The sequence below is a fragment of the Theropithecus gelada genome, chromosome 3 (genome assembly GCF_003255815.1).
Source record: "Theropithecus gelada isolate Dixy chromosome 3, Tgel_1.0, whole genome shotgun sequence".
NCBI lineage: Eukaryota > Metazoa > Chordata > Mammalia > Primates > Cercopithecidae > Theropithecus > Theropithecus gelada.
This window is the reverse complement of record NC_037670.1, coordinates 62,022,823-62,044,469: the sequence shown is the minus strand read 5'-3', so window position 1 is coordinate 62,044,469 and position 21,647 is coordinate 62,022,823. Positions and strand designations below refer to the sequence as shown.

Here is a 21,647-nt window from a genome sequence, read left to right as displayed (position 1 = left end):
CGAGACTATCCTGGCTAATACAGTGAAACCCTGTCTCTACTAAAAAATACAAAAAAACTAGCTGGGCGAGGTGGTGGGCACCTGTAGTCCCAGCTACTCGGGAGGCTGAGGCAGGAGAATGGCGTAAACCCGGGAGGCGGAGCTTGCAGTGAGCTGAGATCCGGCCACTGCACTCCAGCCTGGGCAACACAGTGAGACTCCGTCTCAAAAAAAAAAAAAAAATATTTAAAATGTATAAAGAAATAGGTAGAATTAATTTTAATACTCTAGTGATTTCTGCAAATAATTAATATAAAATTATTTTATTTCTGTACCAGATTTGATGTATATTTTACACTTACAGCACATGTCAATTTGGATCAGACACTTGGCAAGTACTCAGCAGCCACACACATACTGGACGGTGCAGCTCTCCAAGGTCTCACACGTGTTTTAAACAGTCCTTTGTAAATGCAGTGACAAAGTTTCAGGGTTCTAGAAGGGGTCTGGAGTGTAGAAAATGTTTCTAAATGATCCAGTAGTCACAAAGTTGTTATGCAACTCTCTCTGTATCTGAGGAAAGGGGGATTGGTTCTAGGATCTCCCATAGATACCAAATTCTGTGGATGCTCAACTCCTTTGTATAAAATGGCATAGTAGCTCGGTGCAGTGGCTCATGCCTGTAATCGCAGCATTTTGGGAGGCCAAAGTGGGCAGATCTCTTCAGGTCAGGAGTCTGAGACCAGTCTAGCCAACAGGGATAAACCCCGTCTTTACTAAAAGTACAAAAATTAGCATGGTGGCATGCACCTGTAATCCCAGCTACTTGGGAAGCTGGAGCAGGAGAATCGCCTGAACCCAGGAGGGGGAGGATGCAGTGAGCCAAGATCACACCACTGCACTATAGCCTGGGTGACAGAGTGAGACTCCATCTCAAAAAAAAAATAAAAGGCATAATATTTGCACATAATCTATGCACTCTCACATAGTCATGAGCTGCATACTCACCTTTCAGTCAACAATGAAGTTTCAAGGTTCTAGGTGGTGCCAAATGTTTCTAAATGCTCCTGTGTCACAAAGTTTCTGCACCCACCAGGTTTCAGAGGTTGGTTGGTGTGATCTGGGTCCCTCTGCACCTCTCACCACAGGCCCTCAGTCCCATAAGGCTCCTTATAGCCACAAGCCTGCAGGTAATGGCACAGCTCCTCATAAAGCGCTTCTGCAGCCATCATCCCCAGCATGCACCGAAAAGTGGGGGCTGAGAAGGAATGTAGAGGCTTCCAGGCTGAAATGGGACATCAGGCACTCCAGGTAGGCTCCCTTCAACTGGAGAAGCTACGCTCTCTACCTTTGGTGGCTCTGCACATGATTACAGTTTGGCCTTACCGTTTAAAAAAAAAAAGAAAAAAAAAGCCCAACACCCACTTATTCAATCTCTCTCTTTCACTCCTCACAGCATTCCTGTGGAATTGATGTTCCCAAAAGGAACCCTAGAACTCAGATTTTCACAATAATTATACACAGTTAGATATTGCCTGATTACAGCAAGGTTGCTTTCAGAATTCAAGAGTTTATAATCAGTGCTAGTTCCACGGTTCCTTCCCTGCAGGTAGGAGGAGATAACAGTCTCCTCTATTTCCCCATCCATCTCTCTCTCTGTTTCTCCCTCTCTCTCATGTATATACACACATATATATACACACAAATACATACACACATATATATATATATACACAAATACATGCACACATATGCATGCACACATATATATGTGTCTATTTATCTTTTTCAAACACGTTATAAATAAAGAGGAAGATGATCAGAGCTAGATACAAGTTACAAAGATTACCTAACAAATCAAATTTCTCCCCTTCCTCAGTCAGTTGTACATAACAATACCTGCAACAATAACACCAGGTACCAATCGTTGAAGGCTAGCAATGTATCAGGCACTATTGTAAGGGGAGGTAGTGCATATCTCAATTTTACTGACCAGGAAACTGAACCAAGAGGTGAAGCCACTGGGCAAACCACTGCCAGCCATGGGCAGTTCCTTCCCTAAGCAGTCTAAATGCAGACTCTTCAATCTTCACATTAAGTGACTCTTTAAGTATTAGGAGCATTGGCTGGGGTCATACATAAGGGACAGATGCCTGTTATAAGAGTCTGTGGGTCCATGTAGTCCATGGCAGAGCTATGTGTGAGGCACACAGGACCTTCCCTGAGGGCCATGCCCAGGTGTCCCCAGAATGAAATGCAACCACCACATTTCTGTTATTCCTGTTCAGCTTTTGGGCTGAGGGAGTTTCTTCATTGGCTGTACTATGTTGAGAGGAAGACTCTGGGAGTCTGATTTTCCCTTTACAAGGTCAAATTTCAACTGAGATTTATTTTGCAGTGAAAAATTATAATCGGATACAATCAAATGACGTGAAAAACACATTCTTTTCAAATTGCAGCAGCACATATAATATATTCCAATTATTATTATTATTTTTTGAGATGGAGTTTTGCTCTTGTCACGCAGGCTGGAGTGCAGTGGTGTGATCTCAGCTCACTGCAACCTCTGCCTCCTGGGTTCAAGTGATTCTCTTGCCTCAGCCTCCCTAGTGGCTGGGATTACAGGCATCCGCCAGCATGCTTGGCTATTTTTTGTAATTTTAGTAGAGATGGGGTTTCACCACATTGGCCAGGCTGGTCTTGAACTCCTGACCTTAGGTGATCCGCCTGCCTCAGCCTCCCAAAGTGCTGGGAGTACAGGCGTGAGCCAACGCGCAACATATTCCAATTATTACCAAGCATTCACACTTGCTCTTCTTAGAAGCATGGGATTCCTTAGGCTCTTCAATTTAATGCCTTGGCTCCAAGGACACCAAATGGAGCCCACCAATGCTGCCACGTATGAAGCAAGGGCTGCAGCAGCCAGCGAGGCCAGTCGAGCCCCTAAATACAACTGCATACAACCCAAGCAGTGAAGATGCCACTGAATCAGGACAGTTCTTAGCTGTGGCCAGCCCAATATGGCTCTCTCCTTGGACAGGTGGCAGAGCTCTTGAGGAAATGGTGTTTGCCTCCAGCTTGTCAATGTGTGAACCCAGGCATCCCTAGCCAAAGGAGTCTAGATGATTTTGACCTTCGTAGGGTGCAGAGAAAGGAGAAATAGCTAAGAAAACTAGAACATAGAGATGTAGACCTTACACACTTGGGTCTTCCCAGGTGATGAAGGGTCTTAAGGCTGTTCCCAGTGTTTAGTGAATACCCAAATAACAGAGGGGTGGCAACAGAAGACACCACTTTGGCCAAGTTGATAAACCATGAGCAATCCTCGTTTTCCTGATGACTGGGACTACAGCAGAGACTTTCTGCAAGCTGAAGATGTCTGGGGCTATCAGGGACAGCTTCACAACCTATCCAACTCCACTCCCAGCCTAGAGGCCTGGCCTTGCCAGCCAGACAGAAGGTGACTTCGGCTTTGCCTGAGCCCCTAAGGCCTGACATTCAGAGGGGATGGAGAGGGCTCATGTCACAGCCATGTCCGACATCTTCATCGTTTGCCATGTAAGATGAACGCGGGTTCTGGGAGCACAAATGGGCAGCTCAGGATGAGTTGCAGAAACCAGGTATGGGAGTCATCCAGGGTAGGGCCAGGAGGCTGGGCTCGGGGATCAGGCACAGGGCACCGGGAATGGTGGTCATGCCCTCTCTGGGCAGCCTCCTCTTGATCAAGGTTGGGTATGTGTTTCAGGGCACAATGAAAGGGGAGCTTGAGGTGCCAACTAAGGACGCTCTGCCAGGCTTTTGCTCACACTGCCTGTCAGAAAACCTCCTCTTTGCTATTGTTTCTCTTGACCGCCAGAGTCTGAACATGGATGCTGCTGTTCAGTGTTCTGATAGGGTTCTTCTGTGCAGGTGGCCGAGGTGAGGGCCACACCCCTGTGAACAGTGGTGGTTTCTGTGCTCTCACGAGCTCACCTTGAGTCTGGGCTGTCAGCCCCGAGGCATGGGTCCTCACTGTAGGGATCGTGACCACCCAACCGGTCTGCTCCATCGGGCCACACCTGAGTTCTGCTGCTGGGGCAGTCCCCGCCAGCCCTGCCTTTGCCACCCCTGTGCTGCCTTGGCTTTCGACGGGGTTCACTCCAGATGTGAATGCCGAGCCTGTCCCTGGAACACACTATTTTCATCAAAAGAGGCAGATTCTCTCTTCATTCCCAACTTTATGTGTGAATCGATATTTTTCAAGCACAGGAAATACCTGAGTAGCTGCAACTATATTCCAAAGTTGGCGAATAGGCAAGGAAAGTAATCTTGTTTGTCCCAAAAAGAAGTGGAACAATCGATGCAGCCTTCAGTCTTTAGAAGGGTGTAAGTCTGGGAACAGGCCACATCCAACTTGCATATGTGTTCCGTTTCACCCTGAGTGCTTGAATTGGTTGCCAACATTTACAATTTGGGAGACGTTACATAAAAATCCAGATTTCTGGCTTCTCTTCAAAAACTGGCCACACTGGGTCTGTAACCCACAGGGTGACAGTTGGACAGAGGGAGCAGGGCTGCTCTCTTTAGAGAAAGCATGTGTTTTCCACACTGCCTGTGGTCTCTCATCTGCTGAGCCTCCCTCAACCTTGCCTAACCACTGCCTTGCCTCTAAGGCATCCATATTTGCAACCCTTGCATTGCATGGGAGGCACCGCTTTGAAGTAATCCTGAAATTTATTGAAAATCATGTATTTGGGAAAAAATGTGATATACCATGCTGAAATCTCTGAATATGTCTAATTTGTCAGTTGAGATAATTCCTGTAAAAAAAACCCAAAAAACCTCAAAATGGTGCCCAAAAAACTAGATTCACTCTATGAAATCCCCCCTACCCTCCAAAAACAAAAAACAAAAAGACTAGAGTCATTCCATGCAAGGGCAGAGTCAATCCCAACTCTTGGGCAAATAACCCAGCATCACAGCCAGGGCTAAGGGACTCAGACAGCATCTTCATCCTCATCTGACTGATGAGCTGATCACAACCCGGTGAAGGAAAGTGATTGTCCAGGGCAATTCAATGGTGCCCCCGTTTCCTAAACTAAGGGCAATAGTTCTGACAATGGGTACTACTTATTATATATGCAACGTGCATGGTATCATCTGTGCTGGGCTTTTCACAGGCTCATGACAACTCTGATAGATAGGTGGCATATCCGCACTGTGTATGATCAAAAGGTAATGCTTGGCAAAATTAAGTGGACTCTTAAAGGCCAAACAGCTACTTAGTGGTGGTGAGATTCCATTGTAGGTCTATCAGATTCCCAAACTCCCTCCCTCCCCACCACAGTACTCTCAAATTCAGTGGCACCCCAGAGATGAGGGCAGGAAAACATGCCGTGTTCCCTGTTTGCATAAAGCATCAGGTTCCAAAGACTCAATGATTATCCTGGCTGTGGCCATAGTCAATACGAACCCTTATTATTTGGATAGAAATCAGCAAGATTTTATATCAACGGTCAGCACCAGCAAAGCAAACAATGAGTCCTATGCGCAGCATCCCTCAGGGTGCACAGTAACGCATGTCTGATTAGTTTCAGATGTGGAATGCAAACCTGTGCAATCCCCATGCAAACTGCAGAAAAGACGTAGAGATTACAGTAGAAAGTGATTTTTCTTTATGTTGAATGACTAAAAGGAAAATGCCATAATTTTCCTCTGTTCTCACAGATGTAAACAACACAGGCCAACCTCAGCAAAATGCATCTTGTGTGGGGTAGGCAGGAAGGAACCAATTGCTGCCTTCAAATTTCCTTTCTGATGAAATATAAACTTGGTCTTGGAGTCACCCTTAGAATTGAAGAGCTATACTTCAACGTTATTAGGGAGTGTGTATAACAACATGGGGAACTGGTCATGACAAACTGTTAGGTACAAAGATATATAAAGTATTACTGATAAGACAATTACACTAACCAGATACAGATTTGTGTGTTCATATGAATAGGGTTGGAACAAAACCCGAAAAACATATTATAAAAGCATTCATTCATTTTGGTGACTGGCTTATGAACTATTTCTTTAAATCATTTTACCTTATTTCCTTTTTTTTTTTTCTTTTTCTGGGACGGAGTCTCACTCTGTCACCCAGACAGGAGTGCAATGGCGCGATCTCGGCTCACCGCAACCTCTGCCTCCAGAGTTCAAGCAATTCTCTTGCCTCAGCCTCCCGAGTAGCTGGGACTACAGGCAAGTGCCACCACACTCAGCCAATTTTTGTATTTTTAGTAGAGATGGGGTTTCACCATGTTGGCCAGGTGGGTCTTGAACTCCTGACCTCAGGTGATCCACCCACCTGAGCCTCCCAAAGTGCTAGGATTATAGGCTTGAGCCACCGCATCCAGCCCATTTTACCTTCTTTCTGTTAACATTTCCATAGCATTTATTTGATGCGTTCTTGAAGTTATCTAAAATATGAAAAACATCGCTGGGCTGAAGAGAACCAACATGCCTTTCTATATAAGAATAAAGAAAGGAATCCTGACAGTGTGATATTGGTACAGAGATGGACAAATACACCAGTGCTACGGAAAGAGCGCTGGAACAGAACAACGTGCACATGGACACTTGATGTCTGACCACAGCGGGGATAGGAATCAGTGGGAAAAAACAGATCCTTCTTCACATCACACCCAAAAATAAACCCCATGTATAGGAGAGCCCAAATGTGAGAATGCAGTTTTACAAGAAATTCAGGCTATCTTTAGTCTTTTAGGGTACAGGAAGGATCTCTTAAATAGGCAAAGATTATATACATCTGAGAGAAAAAGGAAAAATGAATACTAAAATGTGAAGACAATCATTGTACAAGAAAAGAAAACACAGGTAAGTTCGAGCCACAGACTTAGAAATGTTCCATGTGCGAATAACTGACAAAGGAGAATTTAATAATCAAAAAAAGTAAACATAACAATTTTTAATTTAATTCAATTTTTTTTGAGACAGAGTCTTGCTCTACTGCCCAGGCTGGAGTAAGCAGTGGTACAATCTCAACTCACTGCAACCTTCACCTCCTGGGCTCAAGTGATCCTCCCATCTCAGCCTCCAGAGTAGCTGGGACTACAGGCACGTGCTACCACGCTCAGCTAATTTTTAAATTTTTTTTGTAGAGAAAAGGTCTCACTATATTGACCATGCTGGTCTTCAACTCCTGGACTCAAGCAATCCTCCTGTTTCAGCCTCTCAAAATGCTGGGGTTATGGGCATGAGCCACCATGCCAGGCCAAATGTAGCATGTTTTTTAAAAGGGCAAAGGCTATGAAAAGGCAATTAATACAAGACCCAAATTGCTCATGAACAAATGACAAGATGCTCATCCTTCCTAATCAGAGAACTGTAAATGAAAGCTACATGAGAAGCCATCTATGCCTACACGCTGGCAAAGCTCAACATGTCTACTGATCTTAAATACTGGCATCGGTGTGCAACAAGGGGACCTTGCAGACACTGGGGGGCCTGCCAACTGCATGAGCATTTCAGGTATCCCATAAAGCTGAAGATGAGTCTCTTTCCTGTCAGTTTCCTCTTCTAGAAAAGTCTCTACATGTAAATAGAGACGTATGTTTCTTGTTCATTGTTTCTAGCCCTCAAAAACTAGAACAATCTAAGTGCTCATTATCAGGAAAATGGGTAAATAAATGAATGAACAACACAGATATCATCATGGATAAATCTTACAAACACGATGTTGAGTAGAAAAATATACTTAAGGGTATGGTGCCAAAGCAAACAAGTCACTCTTACACAGTCTTTGTAAGTTACTGCAGATGTACAGACAGCACAAAGACATGCCTGAGAGCAGCTGCCGTGAATCAGGGTCGGGGCCCTGGTGCAGCGCAGATTGTGATAGCACGTGTTGGATCCTGTGACAAAAGACACTCTTTAGAGACACAGATGTGGCTGTGACTTCCGTCCCCACCCGTCCTTCCCATGACTCACCTCAGATGTGAGTTCTCAAAGCCATTCTTCTCCCACAAAGGGCTCTTCTGGGGACCCAGGTCTGGGGTTCCAGCGAGGTCCTGGTCACTGCAGTCTTCCTGGTCCGTGGCCCACTTGTCTTTGTATTTCATGCTGTCCTGCTGCGAGTCCAGAGAGACGATGTCTGAGGGGGAACTCATCACTCCCGAGTCCTCGGTCGTGTCCTCCGACGCAAAACAGCTGCCAACGGACACGGTCTCCTCCGCCTCTGACAGCACCTGTGGGACTCCATCCGGGCTGCAGTGGCTGCCAGACCCCAGGGGCAGGCTTACTGGACAAGAAACGGTAAGGACAGGTCAGCCCAAACCATTCCGGGGTCCACACTGCCTACCAAGTGTGACATCAGTGTGTTGGCCCCACTCTAAAATTTCAGATTCAGGGTGCTCAAAATAAAGGAAGACCCTCATTCAAATACTGCTGAATACTCCTGAAACATTTTAACTCAGAGGGAGTCATTCGTGTAAGATTGAGAGCAAAATTTTCCCTTAAAAATCAGTATTTGATTAATTAGCCTTTTATATTGGTCTCCTCTCTATGGCTATGGGCAAGCACATTTAAAAATTCAAACTAATGACATGTTGAATACAATTGTTTCTAGTCTGACCTTTGGTTTAATGGAATTTGTTTAATGTGAGATCTTTAGAAAAACATTAACAACAATTAGAGTTTTTGGAAATATAAATAAGCAGACATAAATATCAGTTTGAAAACATCTCACGTGTATTTCATATTTGAAATCTAGCCTAGAAGATTCATGGCCCTACTCCCCAGCTTTTGGCTCTCCCTTAATTTTTACATGTGAGGCCACTTTCTGTGGTTGCGGTTACCTGGCTCCTACGCACTCAATGTGATTTGCTGCAGCAGTTTGGTGAGATGCACAGAGCGGCAACTCGCTCTCCAAGCCAGGTTCTGTCAAGCACTAATACTAATGATGGGTAGCACTATGGACATTCTGCACAACTACCTAGCTATTCGTAGATAGCCATACATTAAGTGTAAGGAATGGGAGGTCATTATTTTTCTCTTCCTGAGCTTCTAGATTCCCTAAAATCACAGAAGGCTCTACGCATAGAGATGAAATTTGAAGGACAAAAACACACAACTCTAGCCCGATGTATATTAGAGTTGTTACTGTTTTTTAATAAAAACAGATTTTAAACTTCAAGACACTTCAGGATATATGATCTAAGCACTATTTATGACAGTCCAGGAAACAAGGACTGTGTTTTGTTGCAGTCCCAGTGTATTTTGTTTTAAAGTCATTCTTTCCCTTAATAGTCACTGGATGCCCAAAGTGAATTAAGACTCCTCTAGGAATGCTCACTCCACAAAATCATGCACTGAGAGTGAAGTGACATCACAATTGCACTCAACATCACCAATATTTTAACTGGACAGGAGACTAACAACTTATCATCAACAAAACCAAAATAAAATCCCATCAGGTGTTGGTTTGAGATTCCAAACAATAAAACAAATGAAAGAACAAAAGTTTAAAAGAATATACATTTCACTAAAGAGCTCCAAAGTAAAGAATAGAATGAAAAAAAAAAAAAAAGGAATAGTTTAGAACAGCGCAAACGCACGAGGAGATATGCTGAATGCAGTGATGCTGGTCTGCTGCAACCTCGCTCTTCTCGTTCTCTCCCCAGCTTTTGTGGCCAGACTCTTAATTCAAGACAAATATTGAGAAGAAATGTCACAGTAGCTCCCTGTTTCCCCTCACTCCTCTCTTGCCTTCCCTTTTGCCGCCATCACTGAACAATAAAACCAGCACTTTTTTTCTGTCTATGTTGTATATAAAAAGTATGACAAGAACAAAACTCTCAGGTCACAGAGGCCTGGATTCACACCCTAATGGAGTGAGGTAATGCTGCTGCCCACAGGGTCCCTATTGCTGAGTGGGTGCCTGAATGTGAAGGGCCCCATGACAGGGCCTGGGGACACAGATTTCCAATCCAAACATGTGGGCTCTCTGGCACCCACAGCTTCTGAAGGGACAGACACGTACACAAAGAATGACAACGCTGTATGGTCACACCAACACTTGGTGTGCTCCCATAGGCAGAGTGTGGCAGGCCAGACTGAGTGAGGTGGTGGCACACAGTAGGGGCCACACAAATGCTGGTTTAGCCTGGCTTACCCTCTTCCCTCTCCAGGGATTATCACTCAGGTGTGAAGTGGCCTGAACAAATGTGCCCCTGCTAGCCCTCTGCTGCCAGGCCCCTTGGAGGGGGCCCTCAGAGCACCTGGTACATGCCCTCTGGAAGCACAGGACACACTGCAGGGCAGAGGGACTCTAACCCTGCTCCACCCCTTCTCTAGCCAGTTATAAAGATCAGGAATGCTTGTCTGGTCATACATATATATTCCTCAGAAGTTTTGAGGCAAAAGAAAAAAAAAGTTGAGAGCCTGTGGTCTAAATTAAGCCACCTGCAAAGCCTTAAATCAACATGGAGTGAGAGGTCACATATTCAGTGCACACATGTGTTAAACCATTTACAAAATGACTAATGCGAGTGCTATTACCAGAGCTCCCCTTTTGCCCAGGCCAACTCTCCTGCTCTCCATGTGGATAATCTTCCCATGGCCCGTGTGGCCTGGCCACAGCCCTGTGACACCATTCATGCCATTGGTGCAGAAGCAGGTAGGGGGGGCTCTGCTCTCAGGAGGTTTACCTGCGTCCAGGGAGAAGAGTGGCACAGGAATTGAAAAGACAACTGTCTAAATGCTGGGAGGAGAGGAAACATGGGTGCAAGGCCTTCTGCCAAAGGGGTAGGACCCGACTGGGCAGACCTCCCCACAGTGATTCTGGCAACTGCTTGGAGTATAGGGTGGGGCAGGCTGCGGCCAAGGGGGAGCACCTGCAAAGGCTTTGAGGAGGGTGATGGTGGCTGCGTGGGGAACTTCCTGGAGAAGCTTCCTGGTGAGCTGTCAGAGCACGGATTTGAAGAGAAGGGGAGATATTTCTGTGAAGCCCCAACCTGGGTTGGCGTGAGTTTTTAGGCAATTTCTGATCACTCCTTTCCAAGGTCTGCTCTGTCCTGGGCATCTTTTGTTTGGAATCAGACACGCCCATCTCACTCATCCTGCCCCCACCCCACATCTCTTTTCTTCCTTTGGCTGGTTCCGATGATTAACCCCATTAACTGTAACATGTTTTGACAATTTCTGAATGAGATAATGGTGCAGGAGACTTTTTAATTTTTTTTTTCTTCATCAATGCTAAACGGAAACTCAGAACATAAAAGGAAAACGTGGAGCTGCTTGGGCTGCATCGAGGTTGGGGGCCCAGGTCCTGTCCTCCAGATCCTGTGTGTGTCCCATTTCCCACCCTCTCTCCAGCCCCTGAGGGGCTTGCCTAGAGCCAGCAGTCCAGGGACCCCAGCCTGAAACCCAGGGGCAGCAGGTGGCGGGCTGAATTAAGAGCCCAAATTGCACTCTGAACAATCCCCTTTCCCCTTTCTGTAAAATAAGCAGTTGGTTCTGACGGGCTCTAAAATCCCTTCTAGAGTAGAACTGCAGTCTTTGAAAAGCCAAATCAACATATAGGATGTAAACACCCATTTTTACAACTGACCAGTGACTAATTAGGAGTCTTTAAAAGGAATACAACATTGGCTTTGTCCTTTCTGCTATATTCTGTCGTCCCTGAGAGGGTAAGTCATTATTTTTGAGTTAATGAATGCGCTGGCAGCTTTGCTATTCTCTTAAGGCATGAACAACCTTTTTGAACTAAAAAGTTATTACTGCAGGATTTTTGCAAATGTGAAAAAACACACTTACTTTGTCTTTAGCAGAAGCCTAATATAAATTCATGATTTAATTCTCTTCTAAATGAATAGCCAGAGTCTAAGTAAGGAATAGTAACCCTTCTATTGTCCTCCACCTAAATTATATAATCAGAGGCCATTACATATCTCTGAATGAGCTTTGGTAAATTCTTCAGCTCAAGCATAAAGAAGAAAATGCTAACTTAGGGCTAGCAGTTCCTCAAGTTGAACACAATTATTCTCAGTTCAGTACTAGTTTTTCTTTTACAGAGTCAGCAAAGACAATTCCATCACTAAATATAAGCATCTTCCAAGTAATTTTGGAGTGGATTCGTTTTTATTGTTTTGTTAAATGCAAATTAAAGATCTTGTGTCCTATGATATTGCTTTTTTGTGGTTCATTAAGAAGATTTCTCAAGAGCCAGTTTCACCAAATGTATATGGCCCAGAGAAAATGTTTCAAAGAAAGAAAAGCTACCTCGCCACCTCACACCGCTGCCTGTGGGTTCCACAGCCACTCACAACCAATAAGCAATGCTGCACTTCATCTTAACCTGTGTTTTGTTCTCCATGTTTTAGGCACTTGGAAGAAAGGGAAAAATAACGTGAAGTGCTTCTGAACTAGTGATACAAACTGACATAAAGCATTTCAATAATTTGGGCTGGGGGGGGGGGCGCATGCAGCGGCTCATACCTGTAATCCCAGCATTTTGGGAGGCTGAGGTGGGCAGATCACTGAGGCCAGGAGTTTGAGACCAGCCTGGCCAACATGGCAAAACCCCATCTCTACTAAAAATACAAAAATTAGACAGGTGTGGTGGGGGGCACCTGTAGTCCCAGCTACTCGGGAGGTTGAGGCAGAGAATCGCTTGAAGATGGGAGGCGGAGGCCGCAGTGAGCCAAGATCTCACCACTGAACTCCAGCCTGGGCGACAGAGCAAGACCCCATCTTAAAAATAAATAAATAAATGGAATTTTTTTTTTGCATATCCCTCCAAATAATTTTGAACAATCATGCATCTCCTTCCATTTTTCACTGATATCTGAAAATTTCCATCACAAATTTAGTTGGTTGCAAGAGATGTACATTTTAATTGTGTTATAAGTATTAATATTTTATAAATAAATATTTTGCCATTTAAAAATATAAACAAAGGAATCTGGATATCATAGTATTTTCATGCCCAGCCCCCTCCACGTAAAAATGAGTAAATGAGTTCTTCCTTTAATAGGCAGCGTTTTAGAGCATGTCTCTTCTTCCTTGAACTTATTTCCATTTCACTACCTAACAAAATCTCATCCTAATTGAATGTACTTTATGCTTGAGTTTTTTTTTTTTCATTCATCAAGCCTCTTTGTATAAAATATGTATATAACTTAAAATGTAATTTTTATTTCCCCTAACCATAAGGCAGTTGTATTAAATTCCTTTTTATACTGTTACCCTTGTGCTAATGGAAAACAGCAAACCAAAATTATACAAATGTTCTAGAAACTTTGACATTTGTTAAGCAAAAAGGTAAAATATCATTTGGAAATGCATTTCATAAGTGAGTGAGGCTTTTCCAATTAATTCCTTAAAAATGACTGGATTACTTACTGCTAGCATGAGGCAGGGTTTGGCATAATTCAAGTCTATTTTTCATCTTACAGATATGAGCACTAGGCAAAGCTTGTCACATACGAAGGTAAATGAAGGGACTTCTGTTATAGTTACATCATTCCATTAGGTTTTTAAAACTTTTCCTCTAACATATGTCAATAATCACTTAATTAGTCTGTCACAAAAATTATTCTTAATGATCTATAATCTGATAACTCAATTAGATCCTTCGTCAATTTGGTTGGAAAGAAAAATTGGGAAACCACCTGATGTTCAAAAAGATTCGCCACCAACTCATTAAAGTTATTTATCTGCTCGATCTTATACTAATATTTCCATTTGTTCTCTTGTTTGAGGTTGGGAATAAGGCTTGCCCATCTCAGGAAAGTGCATCCCAGTGAGTTTCCTGATAGGTGAGGGGTATGTTTGTCTTTTATGAGGGAGAAGGCAGGTATCTGTAAAACTGGCACTGGGGAAAAAGACTTGGAATGATGCTGGTCACGGGTGAATTCTCAGGCACGTGAATTCCAGGAAAGAATACATGTGGAGGTATAACATTTGGAAGTGGATTCCCTTGGAGAGTCCTGGTGTTCTCCCAGAAGAATGTATACCCTAGTTTAAACCCACCAATGTACACAATACATTTCAGTTAATTTAAGAGTTGAGATGGTGGGATTCATGGACAATACCACAGGAATATAGAAGTGGTTGCTCATTTTAATTAGAGGAGACAGGAAAGTGACCATTGGACTGCATCTGAACACAAGCATGATTTTGGCAGGCAGAGGACAGTTGGGTCAAAAGATGGGAAAAAGCAGATAAATGCCAGGCTGCATGGGAAACATCAAATACTGTTGAGTGGTTGGAATCCCTAGTGTCTGTGTGCATACACAGGGTGCAAATGTTCAGGAGGCATGGTTTGGAGGCGCTGGGTTTAGGATTCGCCTTTGAGAGACCCTCTGCCACCAGCATTATATAGATTCTGCTCTGAGTATGCACCTCAAACTTCGTTCCCCTCTCTCTAACTGATTCCCTAGGCACAGTTTCCTCCAAGTGAAGTTTGCCTGTTCATTCCTTGTCAAAATCACAGCCTCTTTAGTTTGATGGGCACCATTTCCTAACATTTTATATTAAGGTCCTAGTCAAAAATGCCACAGACTTGGGCTCCTCAAAGACATTCCATGATGAAGGTAATCAGTTGACTCCAGAACACTGCAATATACACATACACATTTTTATCTTTTCAAGAAGGCAAGATAATGAAGGTTTGAAAAACATTTATGGATCTAACATTAGACCTGGATTCTCTTAAGAGTCAAGTGATGTATTGTTGGTATCAGTCAGCTCCTATTTCTTCACTATCTGAATCAAACTCTAGTCCTAGAATCCTAACGTGCCTATTAGAGTCCCTGGGCAGAGAAAGTTCCAAGTTATTCCACTGTAGGACACAGCTGTGTTCCAATTGCTGTTCTTTTAAAAACATATAATAAACAGCTGTTGTTTTTCTCTGCCCACCACTCTCACTCTGTTTGTGTTAAAAGAATTCTGCCCTCTTGCAGGTAACCAATTTATCATATCTGGGTGAGACTATCTGCCCCTAACTATTCCCCTAGGACAACGTTATGTCCAAAGGTGAGTATGTGTCAGATGCTGGACCAATCAAAGTCCTTCTCAGCACCTTGGGTATTCAGGAAGATGGTCCAATTGGGCTGGAATAAATGGATTGGTTATAAGTTTCGGATAAAAGGCTGCCATTTTAACCAGCACAGGGAAGAACTTATCTGCGGATTGGAGAAGAACATACTTCTAAGACAATGTTTCAGCTCCTGGACCCAACCATGCCCATAATAAAGATGAGTCTCTTGGAAGTGCCAGTTATGTGAGCTAAAAATCGCCACAAAACCCAATTATGCATAACTGGTCAAGACATATTTCTGAGAACTGAGGAGTCCTGTCTAATAAATGTCTAAATTTCCTTGATTTTGCACATATATCTATGTAACATTATGGTATTTCTATTACAGGAACCTTTACTTTATATTACATATTAAATTGGACAGCTACATACATGTCTTTCCCTTTCCTAGATTTATTTTCCATTGTTTGGATTATATACTTTAGTATAATCTAACTTAGGAGGGTATACTCTCAAAGCTCTCTTGTGTCTGAAGGCTGGCTCCATTTAATTCTCATCCTTGAATACCAGTATATGGCTAAACCAAAGGAAGGTTCAGATGAAAATCCTTCTTGAAGACTGTCTTCTCAGCTCCTCTGTTTTCTAGCATCTTGTATCACAGATGAGAAGGCATATGTTCTCACAATTTGTTTACAGCTATACATAACCCCTCTCTAGAAGCTAGTACAATTTTATCTGTGGAGTTTTAAAATTTTTACCTGAATGTGTCTAAATGTGCACATTTCTAAAGATGTGTATTTAATTTCCAAGAATGTTTTGATGCTTATTTGTTTTTCAATAATAGCTTGCCCTTATTTTATGTATGTGATGATCTACTGAAATTTTCTGAGGCAATGACTAAAAGTATTTATTTCAAAGTTTTGTTCCATTTCCTAACTTAACTCCACTTCCTTTGGAGTAAATTTCTCTGCTCACCTTGTTGTCCTTCTCTCATGCATTTTTTAATTGTCTACCGAGACACAATTGTCTACCGAGTTGTGGCATCTTTCCTGTGTTTAAATGGGGGTGTCAGCAATGGTATGGAGTGAATTTCTTTGCCACATGTGAATATTGCTGTTTCCTTACTATGGATCAGAAAGCCTATCAACAGCAGTCATGGATGCGGTGCATGAACCAGGACTGGACTAAGTGAAATTCCACAGGGACAGGGACAGACGCTTGCATGCTGGGGTGAGGATTCAATTTGGATAGGGTGGTCAGTTTTTCTCCGGAGCCACAATGCTGGCTTTGGCTGACGGTGCTTAGAATCAGTTCAGCTATCCTGAAACTGAAGTTTCATTTTATTTTAATGTGCTTTTTTTGTTTCTAAGCAAATAAACAGGATTCCTCCTCTATGCCACTGTCATGGACTTTAGGAGTAATCTAAATATTACACTATTGGCTAATTTACTATCAGATAGTACAGCTCAACACTGATATTTGCAAACCAAATAATGGTAGTTGGGTTTTGACATTCTGCAGAGTTCAAATAGATAATATTTATCTACCTCCTTATTTAATCCACATGCCCCCTGCAGTGTGGATATTATTATTCCTATTTTGCAAATTATAAAAGAAGCCCCAACCAACAAATTATGTCACCTCTCCTGAGGGTGTGTGTTGCAGAAACACTCTGCTCAGCTTATAAAAGGGGCAAGTTCATTCAAACATCACAAAAAACCCACATGGTAGGCAGGAGTCAAATTAAGGTTCTTTAACCAACGTGTTACATGAATCCTACTGAGTATATCTGCATTTAGACTTTTCTAAGCCGAAAGATTTTCTACCATGTTCTATGTAACAAATCTTGGATCCATTTATCTGGGAATCTCAACATATTTGAAACCATTTCTTGAGGAAAAAACCTTCAGTCCTTTTTTACACATTTCTGGGGCCTCACCTTTGAGGGAAGTGTGGGGCAGCGGATGGCCATCCCTGCTGGCAAGAACAAAGCTGGTGTCTTAGTTTTCATTGTCAAAATAGAAACTCTGTCTCCAGGTTGTCTAGTCTATTAAAACACATAAATTTTATTTAACCAATGCCTCAGAAAGAGAGGTTCAGGGACCTGCCAAGGTGCCAAGGGACTCAATCTCAAATTGACTATGCTTTGGGTCTATTATGAAGAAAAGGTGAGTCAGCCACCATCTGAGATGGGCAACCTAAGAAAAATGCCATCCCTCCTTCTGCTGCTTCCTTCCAACTTCTATCCTTTTATCATCAGAACCCTAGAGAATAAAGTATGTGGCCTACTTTTATTAGCTTTCCGTAACACACTGTTCATCCATCACTCTGGATGTAAATTTCATATAAAAATGACCAAATTATTACATAAATGAGTGCTGTTTGACACAGCATCCTCTCTGATCCCTTTAGCCTTGTTTCCCAAGAAGGCAGGACCGAGTTGTGCCTTTGTGGCTGCCTTTAACTGCATTTCCTCCTCCCTCTACCTTCCCAGCACATATATTTCTGAGCTCTCCTAGTGTTTACTTCTAGCCACTTAAGAAAAGTGTAGGTTTCAAAAATAGCATTAATTAATATATTTTTATTTTCAGTCATTTAAAATAAAAATTATTCCTTTTTCTAGACTTTTCTAATTTGAATAATATTGACACAAAAAGCTGCCTCCAATCCCCTTTGAAATTCACTGTGATTTAACTAAGAAATAAAATAGATCTCTATGGATATAAGAGAGGAAAGGAGTCAGACCATCCTCTTGCCTGACAGGCAGATGGCATCTTCTGGGCAAGCTGTGTGCCCTGTCCTGTGCTGCCCTCAGGGACCCAGGCTGACCCCGTTCAAGTGGGCACTTGGAGTTCAGGGCATCTCACCCAGTCAGGAAGGCCTCCTCAAGCTGGCACACTGTGCAATGTAAATTCTTGATAATATAATCAATATTTAGTATGCAATAACAGAAAAGAGCATTCTTTGACAAAAGCTAAGAACCCAGATGTCTGAGCCTCATCTCTTGCATGCTGAAGAACAGACAACATTACAGGTCACTTTCTGTAACTCAGAGACGATGTCCGGGTGTGCTGTAATGCCACCCTGTAATGCCAGTCATGTCAAGCGCCCGTCCCTGTGCCTCACCTGCCCCCAAGAGGTGCCTCCCCACCTGGCACAGGGCCCCTCGGCTGGGCCCAACCAATCTTAGCTTCTCGTCTTCATGTCTCTGCTCCTCCTTCCCTTGTACCTAAAAGTGGAGGTTCATGGTGACAGACAAAATGGTCACTGTTCCTCTGCAATGCAACATTTTATTAGGTGTCTTAAAGAAAAATTACAACATAAGGGCTGGGCACAGTGGCTTACGCCTGTAATCCCAGCACTTTGGGAGGCCAAGGTGGGTGGATGACTTGAGGTCAGGATTTTGAGACCAGCCTGGCCAACATGGTGAAACCCTGTCTCTACTAAATACAAAAATTAGCTGGAAGTGGTGGCGTGTGCCTATAATCCCAGCTACTCGGGAGGCTGAGGCAGGAGAATCGCTTGAACCCAGGAGACAGAGGTTGCAGTGAGCTGGGATCGTGCTGCAACTGCACTCCAGCCTGGGCGACAGAGTGAGACTCTGTCTCAAACAAACGAACACATAAAAAGGAAACTTTGCGCTTTTTTTTTTTTTTTTCTTTTCACATAAATTACAAACTTCTCTTTTGGCCAGTTCTTTTACTTCCTTATGGACGACTTCTTAATTTAAGATCTATTGAGTTTGTGAGATTTCCACTGGGTTGGCCCCACAGTTCCGTCTTGCTGTCTGGGCCTCTTCACGCTCCTTGGGGGTGAAGGACTCTTCATGGGCCTTCCTCATATGGGTGCTGGGCTTGTTGGGAGATGGCCATGTTTCGGATGAATTGAAGCCACTGTAACGTTTTTTCTCTTCTGACTGCCTGGCCTGGAGAGGAGTGACTTTCTGATGTTTTTTTTCTCTATGGTATCTCCCTGCACTGGGGACTGCTGTGGGCCCCATTCCCCTCTGCTGCTTGGCCAGGGGCCTTGTGCCTCCTCGGGACAAGGCAGGCCCCAGATGACTAAGACCAGCCCCAGCCTCCTCAGATGCCCCCAGCATCTCAGCTCTCCCTCATGCTTCTGTTTTATGATTTCCTTCTCATTTTCTGTGCAACACAAAGCTCGGCTACGCATTTATAATGATGTCCATCACAGAAACCCAGGCTTTCAAGATGCTTGGTAGCAGAAGGGGTTTTCGGGGCACATCACCCATGATATGGCTGGAAATATAAGAAAATGGAACTTGCTTTTAATGTAAAATATCTGTTTCCTTTCCACAGCCTTCCTCGTTTCAGCAGAGAAGGTTGTCCGCTATCCAGGATCCAAACCTTTCTTCCCCGGAGCAGCCTGGAGAGTTGAGGGGACAGATGGGAAGCCAGGAGAGAGGGGGTCAAGGGCACAGGTTCAGAGGGAAGAGGACTTGCAGATATGACCCCAGGGTTGGCTACTGCACCCATCTCCAGCTGGAGTTCTCAGAACATGTCCTTCTCTTTCCTCTTGAAAGTCCTCATCTTCCTTCAAGGATGGCTCAGGCCCTCCCTCCTCCACGAAGTTAGCATCTCCAGGGGCCCCAGCCCACATCCTTCTTGGACTTGCAATGCCCACGCCACTGCCACTCTTTTCTGTTGCACTAATAGCGTGTCCTTCCAGCTCGGCGCTCAGCCCCTCAAGGGCTGCAGGAAACTCAAACTCATCTCTTAATGTCCTCATCCACAAGGCCGAATTCCTCTCTCTAAGGACTTAGTGAAGATTAAACGAGACAGCACTTATGAAGGAGCTAGCAGGGCACAGGGTCAATGCTCAGTAATGGTAGCTAAAATTATCACAGGTGCTGGGGCCTAGCTGCCTGGTTGGCCATAAACATCCCAAGTTCTCTGAGAAGATGATGGTCTAATACTTGGCCCGTGTCAGAATCCCCTGGAGGGCTTGTTAAAATAGAGATTGTCCAGACCCCATACCCCCATGAGTTTCTGATTCAGTGGGGCTGGGGTGGGCCCAGGGGTGCATGTTCTCAGGTGCTGCTGCCGGTCAGCCTGGGCCACACATGGGAGGGCTTCCTTCGTACCTCCCCCAGGGTTCCCGGCCAGCCGGCTTTTCCCCCTTGCTGGGCTGCAGGTGAGAACCACCTACATTTAAGCTTTGTACCCCATGTAGCTTTCTGTCGTCATCTTACTGAAACCTATTCCCTGCAATAATTCAAAGACAGCTGTCTCCAACAACAGGCACTGGAGTTAATGGACAACCAGTCTCAGAAAGTCACATTCAGTCCCTGCTCTCAAAAGGCAGGAGTATTTGCCTTTTTCTAAAATTAGCAGATTCCATTTCCCATCTCAGTGCTCTTCACATGTCTCCTGTTTCATGGGAACTTGTCCCAAAATGCCCTCAACAAAGTTACAAGTGACATTTTCCTTCAGACAGAAGTAGAGCTGAAATAATTACTTGTGGAAGCTATAATAGAATAGTTTCACTAAGACAGAATGAGGAAACTACTTACAAAAATAAAACACATTCCAAATGTTTGTAAACTATGTCAAAAACAAAGAGCAAAGAAACAATATGGGGGGGGGGGGGGCATGATGAAGTTGGGGGCAGGAGGAAGAGCAGGGGTAGGAAAGCTGAGCAGGGTAGGGGTGGTACAGCCTGAATGTGAGTGAGCAAATGGGATCCTGAGATGCTGGAGAAAACAGAGGAGAGGCAGCAAAGAGCCTCCATGTCCCAGGTGTAAAAGGGCTGCAAAAGGCTAGTGAGAGGTGCCTGTAATGTCACCAGGGGAAATGAGCCCTCATCCATGGCAGCATTGAAGCCTGAGTCTCCAAGGATCACCTGTCTGGTGTCTCTGCATCAGTGCCTCCATCTGCAACCTCAGGGCATTAGTTTCCTGGCCAGTTGGGTTATTTTTGCCTTATTAGTTATTTGTACCAATTGCCTGAAGTTTGGGTCAGATTAAACAGCAGACTGTGAAGATGACCAATTTAAACTGTTACCTGGGGTTCTGGAATAAAATGTATCTTTTAATATTGAAAAGATACTCTAATACAGGCTTGTTCCAAGATGAGTTCTCTTCTGAGTATTTTTAGAAATCACACAATGCTAACATACCATTAAAAGTGAGTGAAGAAAAGCAAAATGACTAACTATGCTTGTATACAGTGCTCTCCCAACACACACACACACGCGCACACACACACACACACAGCAAAAACCATCATAGTAGTCCCACCTTGTTGGAGGTTTTGCTTTCTGCAGTTTGTTACCTGTGATCCACCAAGGTCTGAAGATATTAAATGAACAATTCCAGAAATAAACTCTTGGTTAGTTTTGAATCGTTGTGTCCTTCTGAGCAGCCTGGTGAAATCTGCCATCCTGTCCTGTCCCACCATGGACGGGAATCCTCCCTTTGTCCAGCGGATCCACACTGTCTCCTCCCCGGCCTGTGAGTCACTGAGCAGTGGTCGTGGTTCTCAGATGGACTGTCTCAGTGTTGCAGAGATTGTGTTCAGGGGCCCTTATCGTACTTAATAATGGCCCCAAAGCACAAGAGTACTGCTGTTGGCATATTGTTATAATTGTCCTATTTCATTGCTAGTCATTGTTGCTCACTGTG

The 21,647-nt window shown here is 43.9% G+C and overlaps 1 protein-coding gene across 6 annotated transcripts in view; it reads right to left on the bottom strand.

Moving 5' to 3' along the window:
- COBL (cordon-bleu WH2 repeat protein) overlaps positions 1 to 21,647 on the bottom strand; it is a 300,338-nt gene that overhangs the window by 20,185 nt on the left and 258,506 nt on the right. For all 6 annotated transcript variants that reach the window (XM_025380655.1, XM_025380657.1, XM_025380656.1 and 3 more), the window contains one exon: positions 7,954 to 8,263. In XM_025380655.1, the coding sequence (XP_025236440.1) occupies positions 7,954 to 8,263 (310 nt within the window). The remainder of the gene's footprint in view (positions 1 to 7,953; positions 8,264 to 21,647) is intronic.